We start from the raw sequence: 11,857 nt of genomic DNA, 5'->3' as shown, positions 1-11,857 counted from the left end.
AAAAATATTTAATGGCTACCTGCACATTGTTTGCTTTCTTTTGATGTTCCAGCTTATGAAAACTATAAAGCTTACTGAGGCACAACGAGAAAGGGCAGCTCTGTATTACTTAGACATTCCCATCACTGACAGCCCAAGTGACTTCCATGACCATCAGGATCATGGAAGCTTGCCACATCTCCTTGTCATTAATTTCTAAGAATAAGCCACATTTGTGAAGAAAATTGCTGCCACAAAGCTAAAGGAATCACCTGTTTTAGAAGAAAAAATACACAGCCATAATTTTTCATTCAAGGGATGGAGCAGGGGAATTTCATGATTAGAAAAAAAAAGCAATGCTAATCTGGTTCTTTCCATATGCTGCTCTAGTCATGGAGCAGGGGAATTTCATGATTAGAAAAAAAAAAGCAATGCTAATCTGTTTCTTACCATGTGCTGCTCTAGTTAGATTCAGCTGGCACTATTTTGATAATATCCACTGGACTGTGTTTAGAGCTGTGGTCCAGTAATTGCTCACAAGTCTCAGAGTAATCTGCTTTCTCAAGGTGTTGAAGTTGTTTGAACTTATTCCAGCTGCCAAAATCCACCCATTTTCTAAAAACAGGAATAAGAGGGACTTCATAGAACTCAATTCAATCACCCACTTCCTCATTTTTCCTGTGCAAGTTCTGGGGAAAAGCCAGCTGTGTGACTCTTGCCTGGCAGGAATGACTGTAGATTCCTGTGTTGGCAGCAAAGGCATCAAGGATGAGACTAAAGATCCGTGGCGATATTCTCATGCTATTGATGAAAATCAGTGAAAGCATCAGCAGAGCTCAGATGATCTACCTTTGTCCTGAGGCTTCTGCCATGTTATCAGCTACCTAAAATGGGCAGTAGTTGAAAACATTACAATGACTGATTCAAACCAAAGAACATGGCTCTTCTCCTACAACATGAAAATCCTAAAAAAAAAAAAAAAAAAAAAAGGGTGTTGTGGTTTTGCTTAGCTGTGCACCTAAGTCTTACACTACAGAGCTAACTATGTTTTTTACCAGATATCTGCTTAGTGGTTTTTCTCCTCTGCTTTTGAAGTGTTCAGATTAACAAGGCAAAAACCTCACAAAAGTATTTCAGGCCTTTTGAAATTGTATAGTAACTTCAAAAGCTTCTCTGCAGAGTATCAAAGAAAAAACACCAGCAGCAATTAAGCCCCACCTTTAGAAAAGTGTCCTGCCTTGGGCTGCTCCAGGCTCTGAAGCAGCACTATGCACACGCACCAATCCCAGACCAACTGTTCAACAAAACACACTTGTAGGGTAAAGTCTGTTATCTTCCTGGAAATGTTCTTCTGATACATCTTTTCTGTACATAGATTGAACTACGGTAGAGACTATGTTCTTGCCATGTGACCTGCATTTTCACTCAGCCTTGTTCACATTCAAAAACGAGTGCTGGCACTTCTAACAGGTGTTAGAAGATACTCTGTACAAGTTATGCTGCTCTACTGCACCAGAATTGCTAAAAGTTCCACAAAGAACTAAAGGAACCACAAGTTCTGACCGTGAGTGCTCCTTCAACAAACCAGAGCAGATAAAAATACAGAAGTGTCTGACATCTGCTCACTCACATCGATGGAAAAATGTTAGGAGCAAAGAGGGCAGATTCTGGAAGTATCATCTGACGAGTCTAGATTAAAAGAACTGTCTAGGATTACTGGCATACAGAAAGCACCTGTTTATCTGAAGGGAGAGCTGCAGAGCCAGTGTTCTAATACGACTTTGCCTGGGAAAAAAACCAAGAGGCTGAACTTTGCTGTCGTAAAATATACTGGCATTCTAATTCTTCCTGAGACATGCTGGAAACAGCTGAAATTTCTGATCACATTCCAGATTCTGTATTTAAAGAGAGACATCTTAGACTTGTAATGCTATTTTCTCTCATGCTATGTGCAAGGCCACAATGCTATATTTAGGTTTACATTCTTAGTGAAGCGAGTTTTGCATTCTATTTCTCTCATTGGTATTCATGGTAAAGTGAAGGCAAACCAGAACTACCTTATCTGTAATATCCTGTCTTATTCATATGGAAAATGCACGCAAGAAAGACAGCACCAAGTTAGTATTTTATACAGCTTCATAAAAAGTTAGGTTTGGCAATTGCAGGAATAATCCTTGGATTTAAAAAAACCTTCAACATTCCAGTTGTGAACACTGCCTTTTCCAAAAGTTGTAGAGGGACAGGTAGAGAACAGAAAGTGCAATAAAAAGACAATTTTAAAAAGCCACCTTTGAGGACAGCAGGAAGGAAACAGCTTGAGAAGCCATTTGCTAGCACTGGGTGCCTCAGCACTGGGTGTTGGGCTGGGTCCCTTTCAGGCCTACGCTGCTGCAAATGAAAACACTTCTAATTTCAACTTGCACAAGGGCAAACAAGAACACTCTGGAACACAAGAAGGTGCTTTTCAGACAAACATGTCCTGGCCTTTGCAGTATTTCCTTGAAAAATACCACAAAACAAGGGCCAGCAGCCAGGCAGGCTCAGTGTCTGAAGTGCTTGGCTCAAACCACTCTGAACTGGGCGTTGTGCCTTCTCCATACTGGCTACTGCAGCAATCTCTTTTACCCATTGACACCTCAAGAGGAAAATAATTCCTCCAGAACAGGTAAGTCCTCAGTTCACAGCACTAAACCTGTGTTTTAAACAGGAGATCACAGTGTGTCTCCTCTTACCTGGTTTGAATTCTCAACATAGTCCCTGCTTCTTGTGCAAGCAGAGGTAGCAGATGCACAGCTTGACCCATTTGGAAGTCATCCACTTGCCTTCATCATCAAGAGTAAGAGACTCTGAACCTCTCAGTTGTCCTGTAAAGATGATCTGCAGCTTTTTATTCACTTGATCCAACTAAGAGGTGAAGTCTCAAAATGGCACCCAATTAATTATAAAGTAGATGTAAGAAACAAGACAAGATTGGACTAGAAAGTTAGTTGAAGTAATAGGATTTTATTCCAGAGATACTAGTAACAAGGTATTAACTTTTTTTCCAAACAGTTTGTTAAAACTAGTACTTCAGACTAAATTAAGGATTCTGTGGAGCTTTCAGGCCCAAGCTAAAAGTATACAAACTTTTATAAGTATTTATTTTCTGAAACAAATACAAACATAAAATTGCCATAATCCTAGACAGTTTTATTCCTTATCATTAGTCTGAGGTATACTAACAAATCTCCCTCTGGGAATGTATCAATACTGCACTCTAGTCAGCATTGTTTTGCTCAAAACTCACTTAGTAAAAAAAGTGTTTCTATTTTGCAGTTTTGTAGGAGAAACTATTTCTCCTGCATATGAACTTAAATAGTGTAATTTATACGCTCCTGCAAGATGAAAAATGTAGGAAAAGTTTTGAAAGCACAGTTGCTTCCCAACAAACACAAGCATGCCATTGAACATTAAAATGAAGGAGGAAAACGTACCTGAATGGTTCTAGATCAATGGGAGATTGGGAAGGAACCTGGGAAGGAAAAAAAAATGCTCTATACTCACACACATACAGGAGGAGGGGAGGAAGAGAATGGAGTTTGGTGGGGTTTGTTGCAAATGTTCAAAAATTTCAGCACTACAAATTCAGCCTGCAGGAAGACAAAGCAGACTGACAATCTGTTGATCCCTGCCATGGAGAGGAGTGGCCCAGCTGCTTCCAGACGGTGCTGCTGTCCTGCTCTGCCTCCACACTGAACTCATCAGTCTCCAGATGGATGATTCTGCCCCTGATCCAGGCAAAACACACGAGATTTCTTTTGCTGAGTTGGATTTCTGGTAGTAAGAGATAACTGCCACAGGCAGAGCCTGGTGACTCGTATGGTCAGCAGCTTTGCTGACTCCAGTATCTTTAAGGCTTTTATCCATCCCACCCTGGCTGAGTGCTGAAGTACTTGCCATTGGCAGGCCTCACCAAGTGCACACGCAGTTGTAATGGGCTTATTGCACACTCCAAACCGTGAGGTCTCACATAAACCAGCCTTCAAGGCACTGCCATCTCCTCTGCTGCGGGGCCATGGTGCCCGGGGAAGTGCCACAGAGACCAAAGCAAACAGCTCAGCAGCTCCCTTCTACCAATTAAACCAGGGAGGAATAAACCACTCCCATGAAACACAGAGTAAGTAACCAGAAAATAAAACATGGATGTTACCAAAGAAAACCACTAAAAAGCCATTAAAGATAAAAAGGAGTGAAAAGCAGTTCCTGGGGAGAGAGGGCTGGGCTATCACCTCCAGTTTTGGTGTACTGGCCTCGTTACTGCAAGGTGTTTTTTAACAGAAAGGAAACCACTCACCCGTGGGCTGTCCCACCCAGCACCACTGCGCTCCCCCTAGGGAGGGGTCAGTTCTGTGAGCCCCACAACCCCAGCTCTGCTCCCTCCCTCTCTCCCATAAACCTCACTTATGCTAAAGGCCAGGACTCACTGCTGCTTTACACGGAAATCCACTCAGCCTCAAAACGATCACAACACATCGCCAGGTGAAGGAGAAAACAAACACACATCACGTAACCAAGTATTGCCAACTTCAGCTTTAATAATGGAACCATCACTTTTTTTGCCATTTCAGTAATAACTTTAAGGGGAATAAAAACTTCCCTACAAAAATAAAATTAAGCTTGTTAAAATTATAAATAGTTTAAATGTTTGTATTTAAAGACATATATTTTAATGTTTCCCTGCATTCCCCCTCCCTCATCATTTAGTCATTCTGGTACCATCATATAATGACAAGAAAACAGTTTTGCAACAAAAGCTCTGACAGTTCAATTTGATGCTAAAATTAAAAAAAAAGATAAAACTGACCAGGCATGACCAATTCTTTTAAATTAAAGCTGCTGTAACTGCCAGTGTGTAGAACAAAAAAGAAGAAAATTAACTCCACACATGACATCTTACAATAATTAACTGTGGACTAAGACAAAATTAAAATAAAAGTTTATTTTGGTCCCCCACCCCCTTCCCCTCCACCCCAAATCAAGACTCATAGTGCATACAACACTGATTGAGGTTTTTTGGCTAAAGTAAATGAAGATGTGCCTACTTAAAAAGACTGATAGTTTAGTTCAAGTAAAACCAAAATTCACATATTTTTATACTCAACTTTAAAACTCAAACAGTGTTTAAATCTGAGCAACAAATGGTTCAATATTGACAGCGATTATGCAATGATTACATAGCTATGGGCAGAAACATAAATTAAGATGTTAACAGAATACCCACCAACACGCTGCTGCATTCCTAGAAAAACAAATTGTAACAAAACACAAAAGCATTCCCTGAACCATTATAAAGTGTCTCACTTGAGGATAATGTTACTAGCTCACACATGCACTACAATGTTACATGTGAAATTAAAAAACAAACAAGATATGCCTTAGATATATTTTATAGTTAGTCCTACTCTTAATTTCTCTTAACTCTTTAAAACATTATGATTGTCTCATAAGCTTGCAAATTCTTTTTACCTAAAAACCTTGTGAAGAGTTTTACAAAGAATCTTACTAAGTAAAAGAAACAAAGGCACAATTACATAAAATTAAGGGGAAGAACAGAAGCATCTTGGAGTTTCACACAGTATCCATTAGATGTCACCAAAGTTTTAACAATTCCTTGGGAATTTAAAACTAACTCATTAAGAACAGAGGGGAAAAAACCCCACCACAACTTCTGCTGCTCTTCAATCCTTAGCACTCCTCCACTTCCCCACCCCCCAGTACATAACTCATTTCCTTTCTGGCATGATAATGACTACAGTATCAGTCACTCGAATCTGCCTCATGCTTCCATGCTTCTATTGCACACCCACTTCTTTGGTTTCTTTTGAACATGCTTTTCTTTTTTTTTAGATAAATAACTCTGAAAGAACAACAACTATATTTACACTAAAGTAAAAAGTTTTCTTGCTACATTTTCCCTACTTTTAAATCAAGTAAATCAGCAGTCCGCAGAATTTGGTAATCCGTTTTTCAATTAACAGTTTAAAAACCATAAGGAAAAAAACTTTTGAACTATTAAAAGCAAGAGTTACTAAGCTCAGTCACCAAAACAGACAATAAATGTTAACGTTCTGCTGGGCTGGAAATGTGAATAAGAAATTCTACTTTCTTTGCTGGACTGAGCTTTTAACAAAGAAAGAAGCAGAGGAAGCTATTTCTGTCTTTCAGATATGGTAATTCAAGATTATCCAGCCTAAAAATGGATCACTGGGCCAGAGGAAAGACCTGACTTACAATAAAAATCAAATGCATCTGTAGTTATAGCTTATGTCTCCACCCTCGCTAGACAGGTATTTCTCACAGAGTTATCTGAGACATGGACCACTTTTCAGAATTCAAGTAAGCAGCTTTTTAGGTTTGCCACACTTTTCAAACCCTGACTATGCCTTTATGGAATCAGCTTCTCCAAAAGGGACCTGTATGTGCAGCTCCATTTCCATTCTTACTTAGCTTTTGCTTCTCGTTCCTTCCCACTATTTCTATTATCTTTATTTCTTTTCCAGTGTGGATTTACACAGTTAAAAACCATAAAACTTATTCACAATATTAAAACATACTAAAACTTTAACCTTGTAGAATTAGTATTTCAACTTTCCTCTGTGTAAATACTATTTTCATTTAAAACCTCCTGTCAGCTATTAGAGTTCTTCTCCCCCAACTCTTACCTTCTTTTCAACCTTCTCTTTACTTTCTTCACAAAGACCACTTAAAAGCTTTCCACCATTTCACAGTACAAACCACAGGATCTCATAAGCTTTCCACCTAAAACAGTTCTCTCACAAATTATACAGTAACTATTCAAAAACAGAAAGGTAGTGCAAATCAATTTCATCTCTAAGATAGTGCTCTAACTAATTCTCATCCAAATGGCTTTAATAATATTTTTAACCCATCAATTTGCACATCCTTACTTGTAAAGATTAAGCAAAGAAGAAATAAAAAGGTATTATTTCATAGCATCCTAGGAAATTGCTTACAGTTTCACAGCTTGCACCAAGATAACTTGGGAAACTCTCTAGGCACACAGAGGGTTGCAAACTGATGTACAAACATGCAGAATCCCTTACTTGTGGGTGCAAGATGCTAAGTGACCTGGCTTATGGAACTAAGTCTACCCTGGCATCACAAAACAGTCTTCTGAATGAAGAAAATTACTCTCTGCTGCTCGTTGTACGTTGGCTTTGGCATGCTCTATTGACGTTTGGTAGCGCACATTTTCCTGAGTGTCCTTTGGCCCTCCCTAGCCAGGCTTCAGCACCCCACGAAGGGCTTCTTCAAGTTTGCCCCTGTAAGCTGCATAGCGGTTCTTCAAGATCTGCAATTGGTCATTTTCCTCTTTGTCCAGTATGCGCAAGAAGTTTTGCAGTTCAGGAATGCTAAAAGCTTCCCACTGGAAAGACAAAGAATGAGAGCAAAGAATAGATGAGATGAACAGAAAATTCATAAATCTTTTCTCTATACAGTATTTCCAAACAAAACCTCACACACTGTAGACAGTTTCCAACTGAAACAGTATCAGCCATCTTCCTTGCAAATCTTAGGACATCTGAAAATATTTTACTCTTTTAAATAGTTTAAATTTTTTCTTCTGCAAGTAACAACAGGTCAATGTAACCACAAATGAAATGTTTACAAAAGACACAAAGGAAATTAACAGGGGAAAAAAGTCTGCTTCCAAAAAACGATCTGCCCGGTCAGCACAGCTCCAACAGAAGCCCACTCATCCATGAGGTTACACAAACACTGCCCCAGGAGGGTGTGACGTACCATGACTTCTCCAGTTTCATGCTCACGTAGAACAAAACTGAGCATTTCTGTTTTGGGGCCTGCCACCAAGCGCAGGTAGAGGGGATGTTCTCTGTCTGACAGCTTGCAGGTATAAACTGCAGGAGAAGGAAACCACAGCAGTTACCATCTTTACCAACAATGATTCAAACACCTGGAATGACTAATGCTAGCTAATGCTACAAAAATTTCAGAAAGATGCATGTGTAGCCAAAATTGACACAATGTTTATCTATCAGCCTACGTATTGGTTTTGAGCGGTGAGTTTTAGGGAAGAGCTGAGCAGGTGACTGATGGTGACAGTGCAACCCTGCATTTGCACAGGAATGAAAAGGCCTCCAGTCAACACAGTACATGCAGGGCAGGCGGGAAAAATAACCCACAAGAAAAAAATACAACACACAGATCTGTTGCTCTGTCTAAGCATTTATGACATTAGAGCTGTGTATCACTGTTCTGATACCTTCTCCACTTAAAATTTCACATACAAAGTCTAAAAGACAACTCTGCTTACCTGACAGCCAGAAACACCTAAACTACTGAAACTGCTCTCAATGTCCATGGAAGGAAGGCAGATTTTAAGTGCAGGAACACAACACTAGCAAAATGCACCTTTCCCTGAAAAACCCCGTTTCCATCTTCTGGTATTTCCATCACAACATACAACAAACTCCTAACAGCAGCCAGTGCCCAGGGACAGCCACGTGCAGTAACACGTGAGCACAACACGTGTGCCCATGGTCGTCACCTCGAGAGCCGTCTGCCGGTGCCAGTACCTCATGCATCACAGACACCACGGCTTATCTTTTAAAAAACCTGGCCTGTCACTTAATCTTACAACTCTGCAGTGTATCAGGCCAGCTGAAATTTAGGACCTGATAAGGGCATAAAATAAAATAAAATGGACTGCAAAGCATGAGAGATGTGTGTAATGTTTTAGCAGGTGACTTTGTCTTGGATTAATTATCCTGAAATACCCCCAGTCTTTTACTGTCTTACCATGCTACTTTACATAAGGAAAAAAAGACAAGGTAGGAAGACTGTTACCCCCATTTATCTGACTTCTTCCACCTTGCTTACTTCAAGTATTACTATAGCACAACTCCCTCCCCAAACCCTTCCACTACCAAAATGGCACAAGCCCAGCTTATACCTTGATCCTCCTTGTGACAGCGTTTATAAAGTGCAAACTTAGCAGGGTTGTCAGCCACAAAGAACTTCTTGAGCAAGGCCTCGATGACTTCCCGAACAGTGTTGGTGCTGCTGATGTGGAGGGTGTTCACGCAGCCGTCCGGCAAGTAAAAAGCAGTTTCCTGATTGCTGGGAGCATACCTGCCCTGGCTCTGGGAGGACTGCACAGTGATGGGTCTGCACAGCTCCATCTGCACTTTGATGAAGCCAGTGTAAACCCCGTTGGCGTTCTGCAGCAGAGGAAAGGCACAAACTGTTACAATCATCAGCAATGGCCACCTGTGACACAGCAGGGCAGCAGGCACACAAAAATGCTCCCAGTGAGCACTACTTAAATACCACTGCAATACATGACATCTCACAGGAAAGGTATTGTTTTTGTAATTCAGACAGTTATTCTTTCTGGAATACCTTCTGAATATTAATTTTTCTTATTAATAACTACTGAGTATTATTTTTTCTTAATAACTACTGTTGAATTCTAAGTCTATTAGGACCTCATCAAGCAAAAGGTACAACATACCAGAGGTAAGTGTTCACTTTAGGAGAGCACTATGAAGTGAAAAAGATCACTAACACCCATCTTTAGCAACAGATTTAAAGTGGAAATATAGAAATTATCTCCTATGTTTTTAGCTGCCTTTGTCAATTTAGTCTGCGGCATTTAGATGGTCAAGTCATATTGAAAAAAAACCTAATCAACCAAAACCCAAAAACCAAAAAACTCACAAGAAAACAAAATAACAAACCCAAACAAATAAACCCTCCAAAAACCCAAACAAAAACCTAAAAAAACCCAAAAAAACCAAGAACAAAAAAAACCCCTAAAAAAAAATCAAACCTAAGCATGACCCCAGAATAAATGCCAATCCAACTAACATCTGAAATTGTTTATTTCACTTGCTTTAGAAAGACAAAATAGCAAAGCAAATCAAACCTTACTGAGCTAGAGAAATTTTGACTATCTGGTTTTAGGCATAGTAAGTCCTGATGCACATGCAAACACATAACAAAGATCTTTTTAGTACATAGTCACACTTACATGGTTTAGGATATAATGAAATTCCAAAATTTCCATATACACCCACAGGAATATGTATTACAAAATCTGGCCAGCATAACAACTGAATAACAGCTTGCTAAGTAGATAGATGAGAATTTTGTTAGTATGGTCTTGAGTAGACTGAACTGAATATTAAACCTGGTTCACAATCCTTGGAAATGAGAAGTCTTATGTATTTCAGTTTGTAATTTCTGTGTTTCTTGGGGGAAGAAAGTCTCTTCATGCTGAAAATCCGTATGACTACTCTGAAAGTTAAGTATCCTATAATAAATACTGCATGTTTTAAATTTTATCACTGCTTGAGCATCCTTATGAAAGAAATCTGACAAAAATTTATCTGCAGAAACAAGAAAAATATACCTTCATTTTTATCATCTGAGTGTTTTCAGAATTTGTAAGAAAATTCTGACAAATGTACACCTTAGTGTCAGCTGACAGTTTACCTTAAACACATTTGAAATTACATCACTTTGTTTTTACAACACTTTTTTTGATCCATGTAAAAGAGCTATGGGATAGAAAGCATTTCAGACATGAGATTTAATTTGCCAATCTAAGGAAAAGTCTCTTAGAAAATAATTTAAACAGAGAGTTTCATATGTAAGATGCTGAGAATAAAACAATTCACAATGCACTACAAAGCTACAAGTCAACATTAAAAAATACAGGAATTCTCTGCAAAACTTACCAAGGTCATCTTTAATTTATCAGTGACAGATGAATTATAGCTTTGTATCTTCTCTTTAACTTCTTCTTTACTAAGATAAACATGAGGTTCTCTCTCCTTCTGAACATCCTTCAAAAACAAGACATCAGTTTTAAAACACAAAATAAAATAAATTATTTTATTATTCTGGATACAAACATTCTTAGTCCAAATGGTAATTATTGCACAGAGGCTCAACATAACAGTAATTAGCTGTGCAGCAACAGAAAGGATTAACACATTAAGCAAATGAAACAGAACACTGGGACTGAAGGGTGATGTTTTAATCAACACACCCAAAGACACCTGTGCCCTTTTGTTGCCAACTGTTTTCCTTCAAATATTTTACAGCAGTATGCAAAACAGCCCAGCTCATTTTATAGCTTGATTTCCTCATGTCAATGCTATGCCATCCTGTTAAGAACACTTAAATTTTTTATTAAATATTACCTGGGGCACAAATAGGTATTTCTAAAGAAAAAAGGAGTACATCTGAAAATAGCAGCACATCCTAGCAAGTAACCCCAACAATCCCAGTGTGTGCCAACAACACGACAGCATCCCTGCATTCCAATGTGACAGCCAGGATGCTACACACAGGGTCACTGCCTACTGCATAAACCATCAGAAGGAACTCTCCAGATACATAATGTTCCACCAATTGCATGGTTTTTTTCCATGGGGAAGGCCCTATTAAGATTTTTTAACTGTTGCTTTTACAAGGTTACTATGGAGTTCACGTGCAGCAGTAAAAGAAGACCCTGGAACTGGATTTTTTCCAAACAAACATTTGTTCCCAATCTGTATTCCTGCAGCAAACCAGTGTTATAAATACACTCCAGTTTCTACCACTAGCACAAATGCCATATATAGTATGAAACAGTTTCAGCTCTCAGCTTTGATGATTTAAGGCTTTAATTAGAAAAGGAAGAACCTCTGAAGAACCCCGATGCTTTCAGAGAACACCTGAGCACATTCACCCTACAGACAATCCCAGCCACAGTTCCATCTGTCCTCACAAACACATTCCAGTGCAGTGTATCCTGAGAAAGGGCTTCCCTGTCTGCAGTGGCCTGTTCTGTATCCCACTCTACTGG

The 11,857-nt window shown here is 39.2% G+C and overlaps 1 protein-coding gene across 1 annotated transcript in view; it reads right to left on the bottom strand.

The window, feature by feature from the left end:
- Positions 1-4,525: 4,525 nt before the first annotated feature.
- The window catches only part of RASSF3 (Ras association domain family member 3), a 53,442-nt gene continuing 46,110 nt past the window's right edge, over positions 4,526-11,857 (bottom strand). Inside the window, exons 2-5 of the mRNA XM_039704058.1 lie at positions 10,743-10,850; positions 8,954-9,221; positions 7,783-7,898; positions 4,526-7,405 (exon numbers count right to left, since the gene is read on the bottom strand). Coding sequence (XP_039559992.1) covers positions 7,256-7,405; positions 7,783-7,898; positions 8,954-9,221; positions 10,743-10,850 — 642 coding nt within the window. The 3' untranslated portion in view covers positions 4,526-7,255. The remainder of the gene's footprint in view (positions 7,406-7,782; positions 7,899-8,953; positions 9,222-10,742; positions 10,851-11,857) is intronic.

This window comes from Passer montanus, unplaced genomic scaffold (genome assembly GCF_014805655.1).
Source record: "Passer montanus isolate IOZ18808 unplaced genomic scaffold, ASM1480565v1 scaffold17, whole genome shotgun sequence".
NCBI lineage: Eukaryota > Metazoa > Chordata > Aves > Passeriformes > Passeridae > Passer > Passer montanus.
Note: the sequence above shows the minus strand (reverse complement) of the source record. Positions and strands in the feature narration are given on the sequence as shown.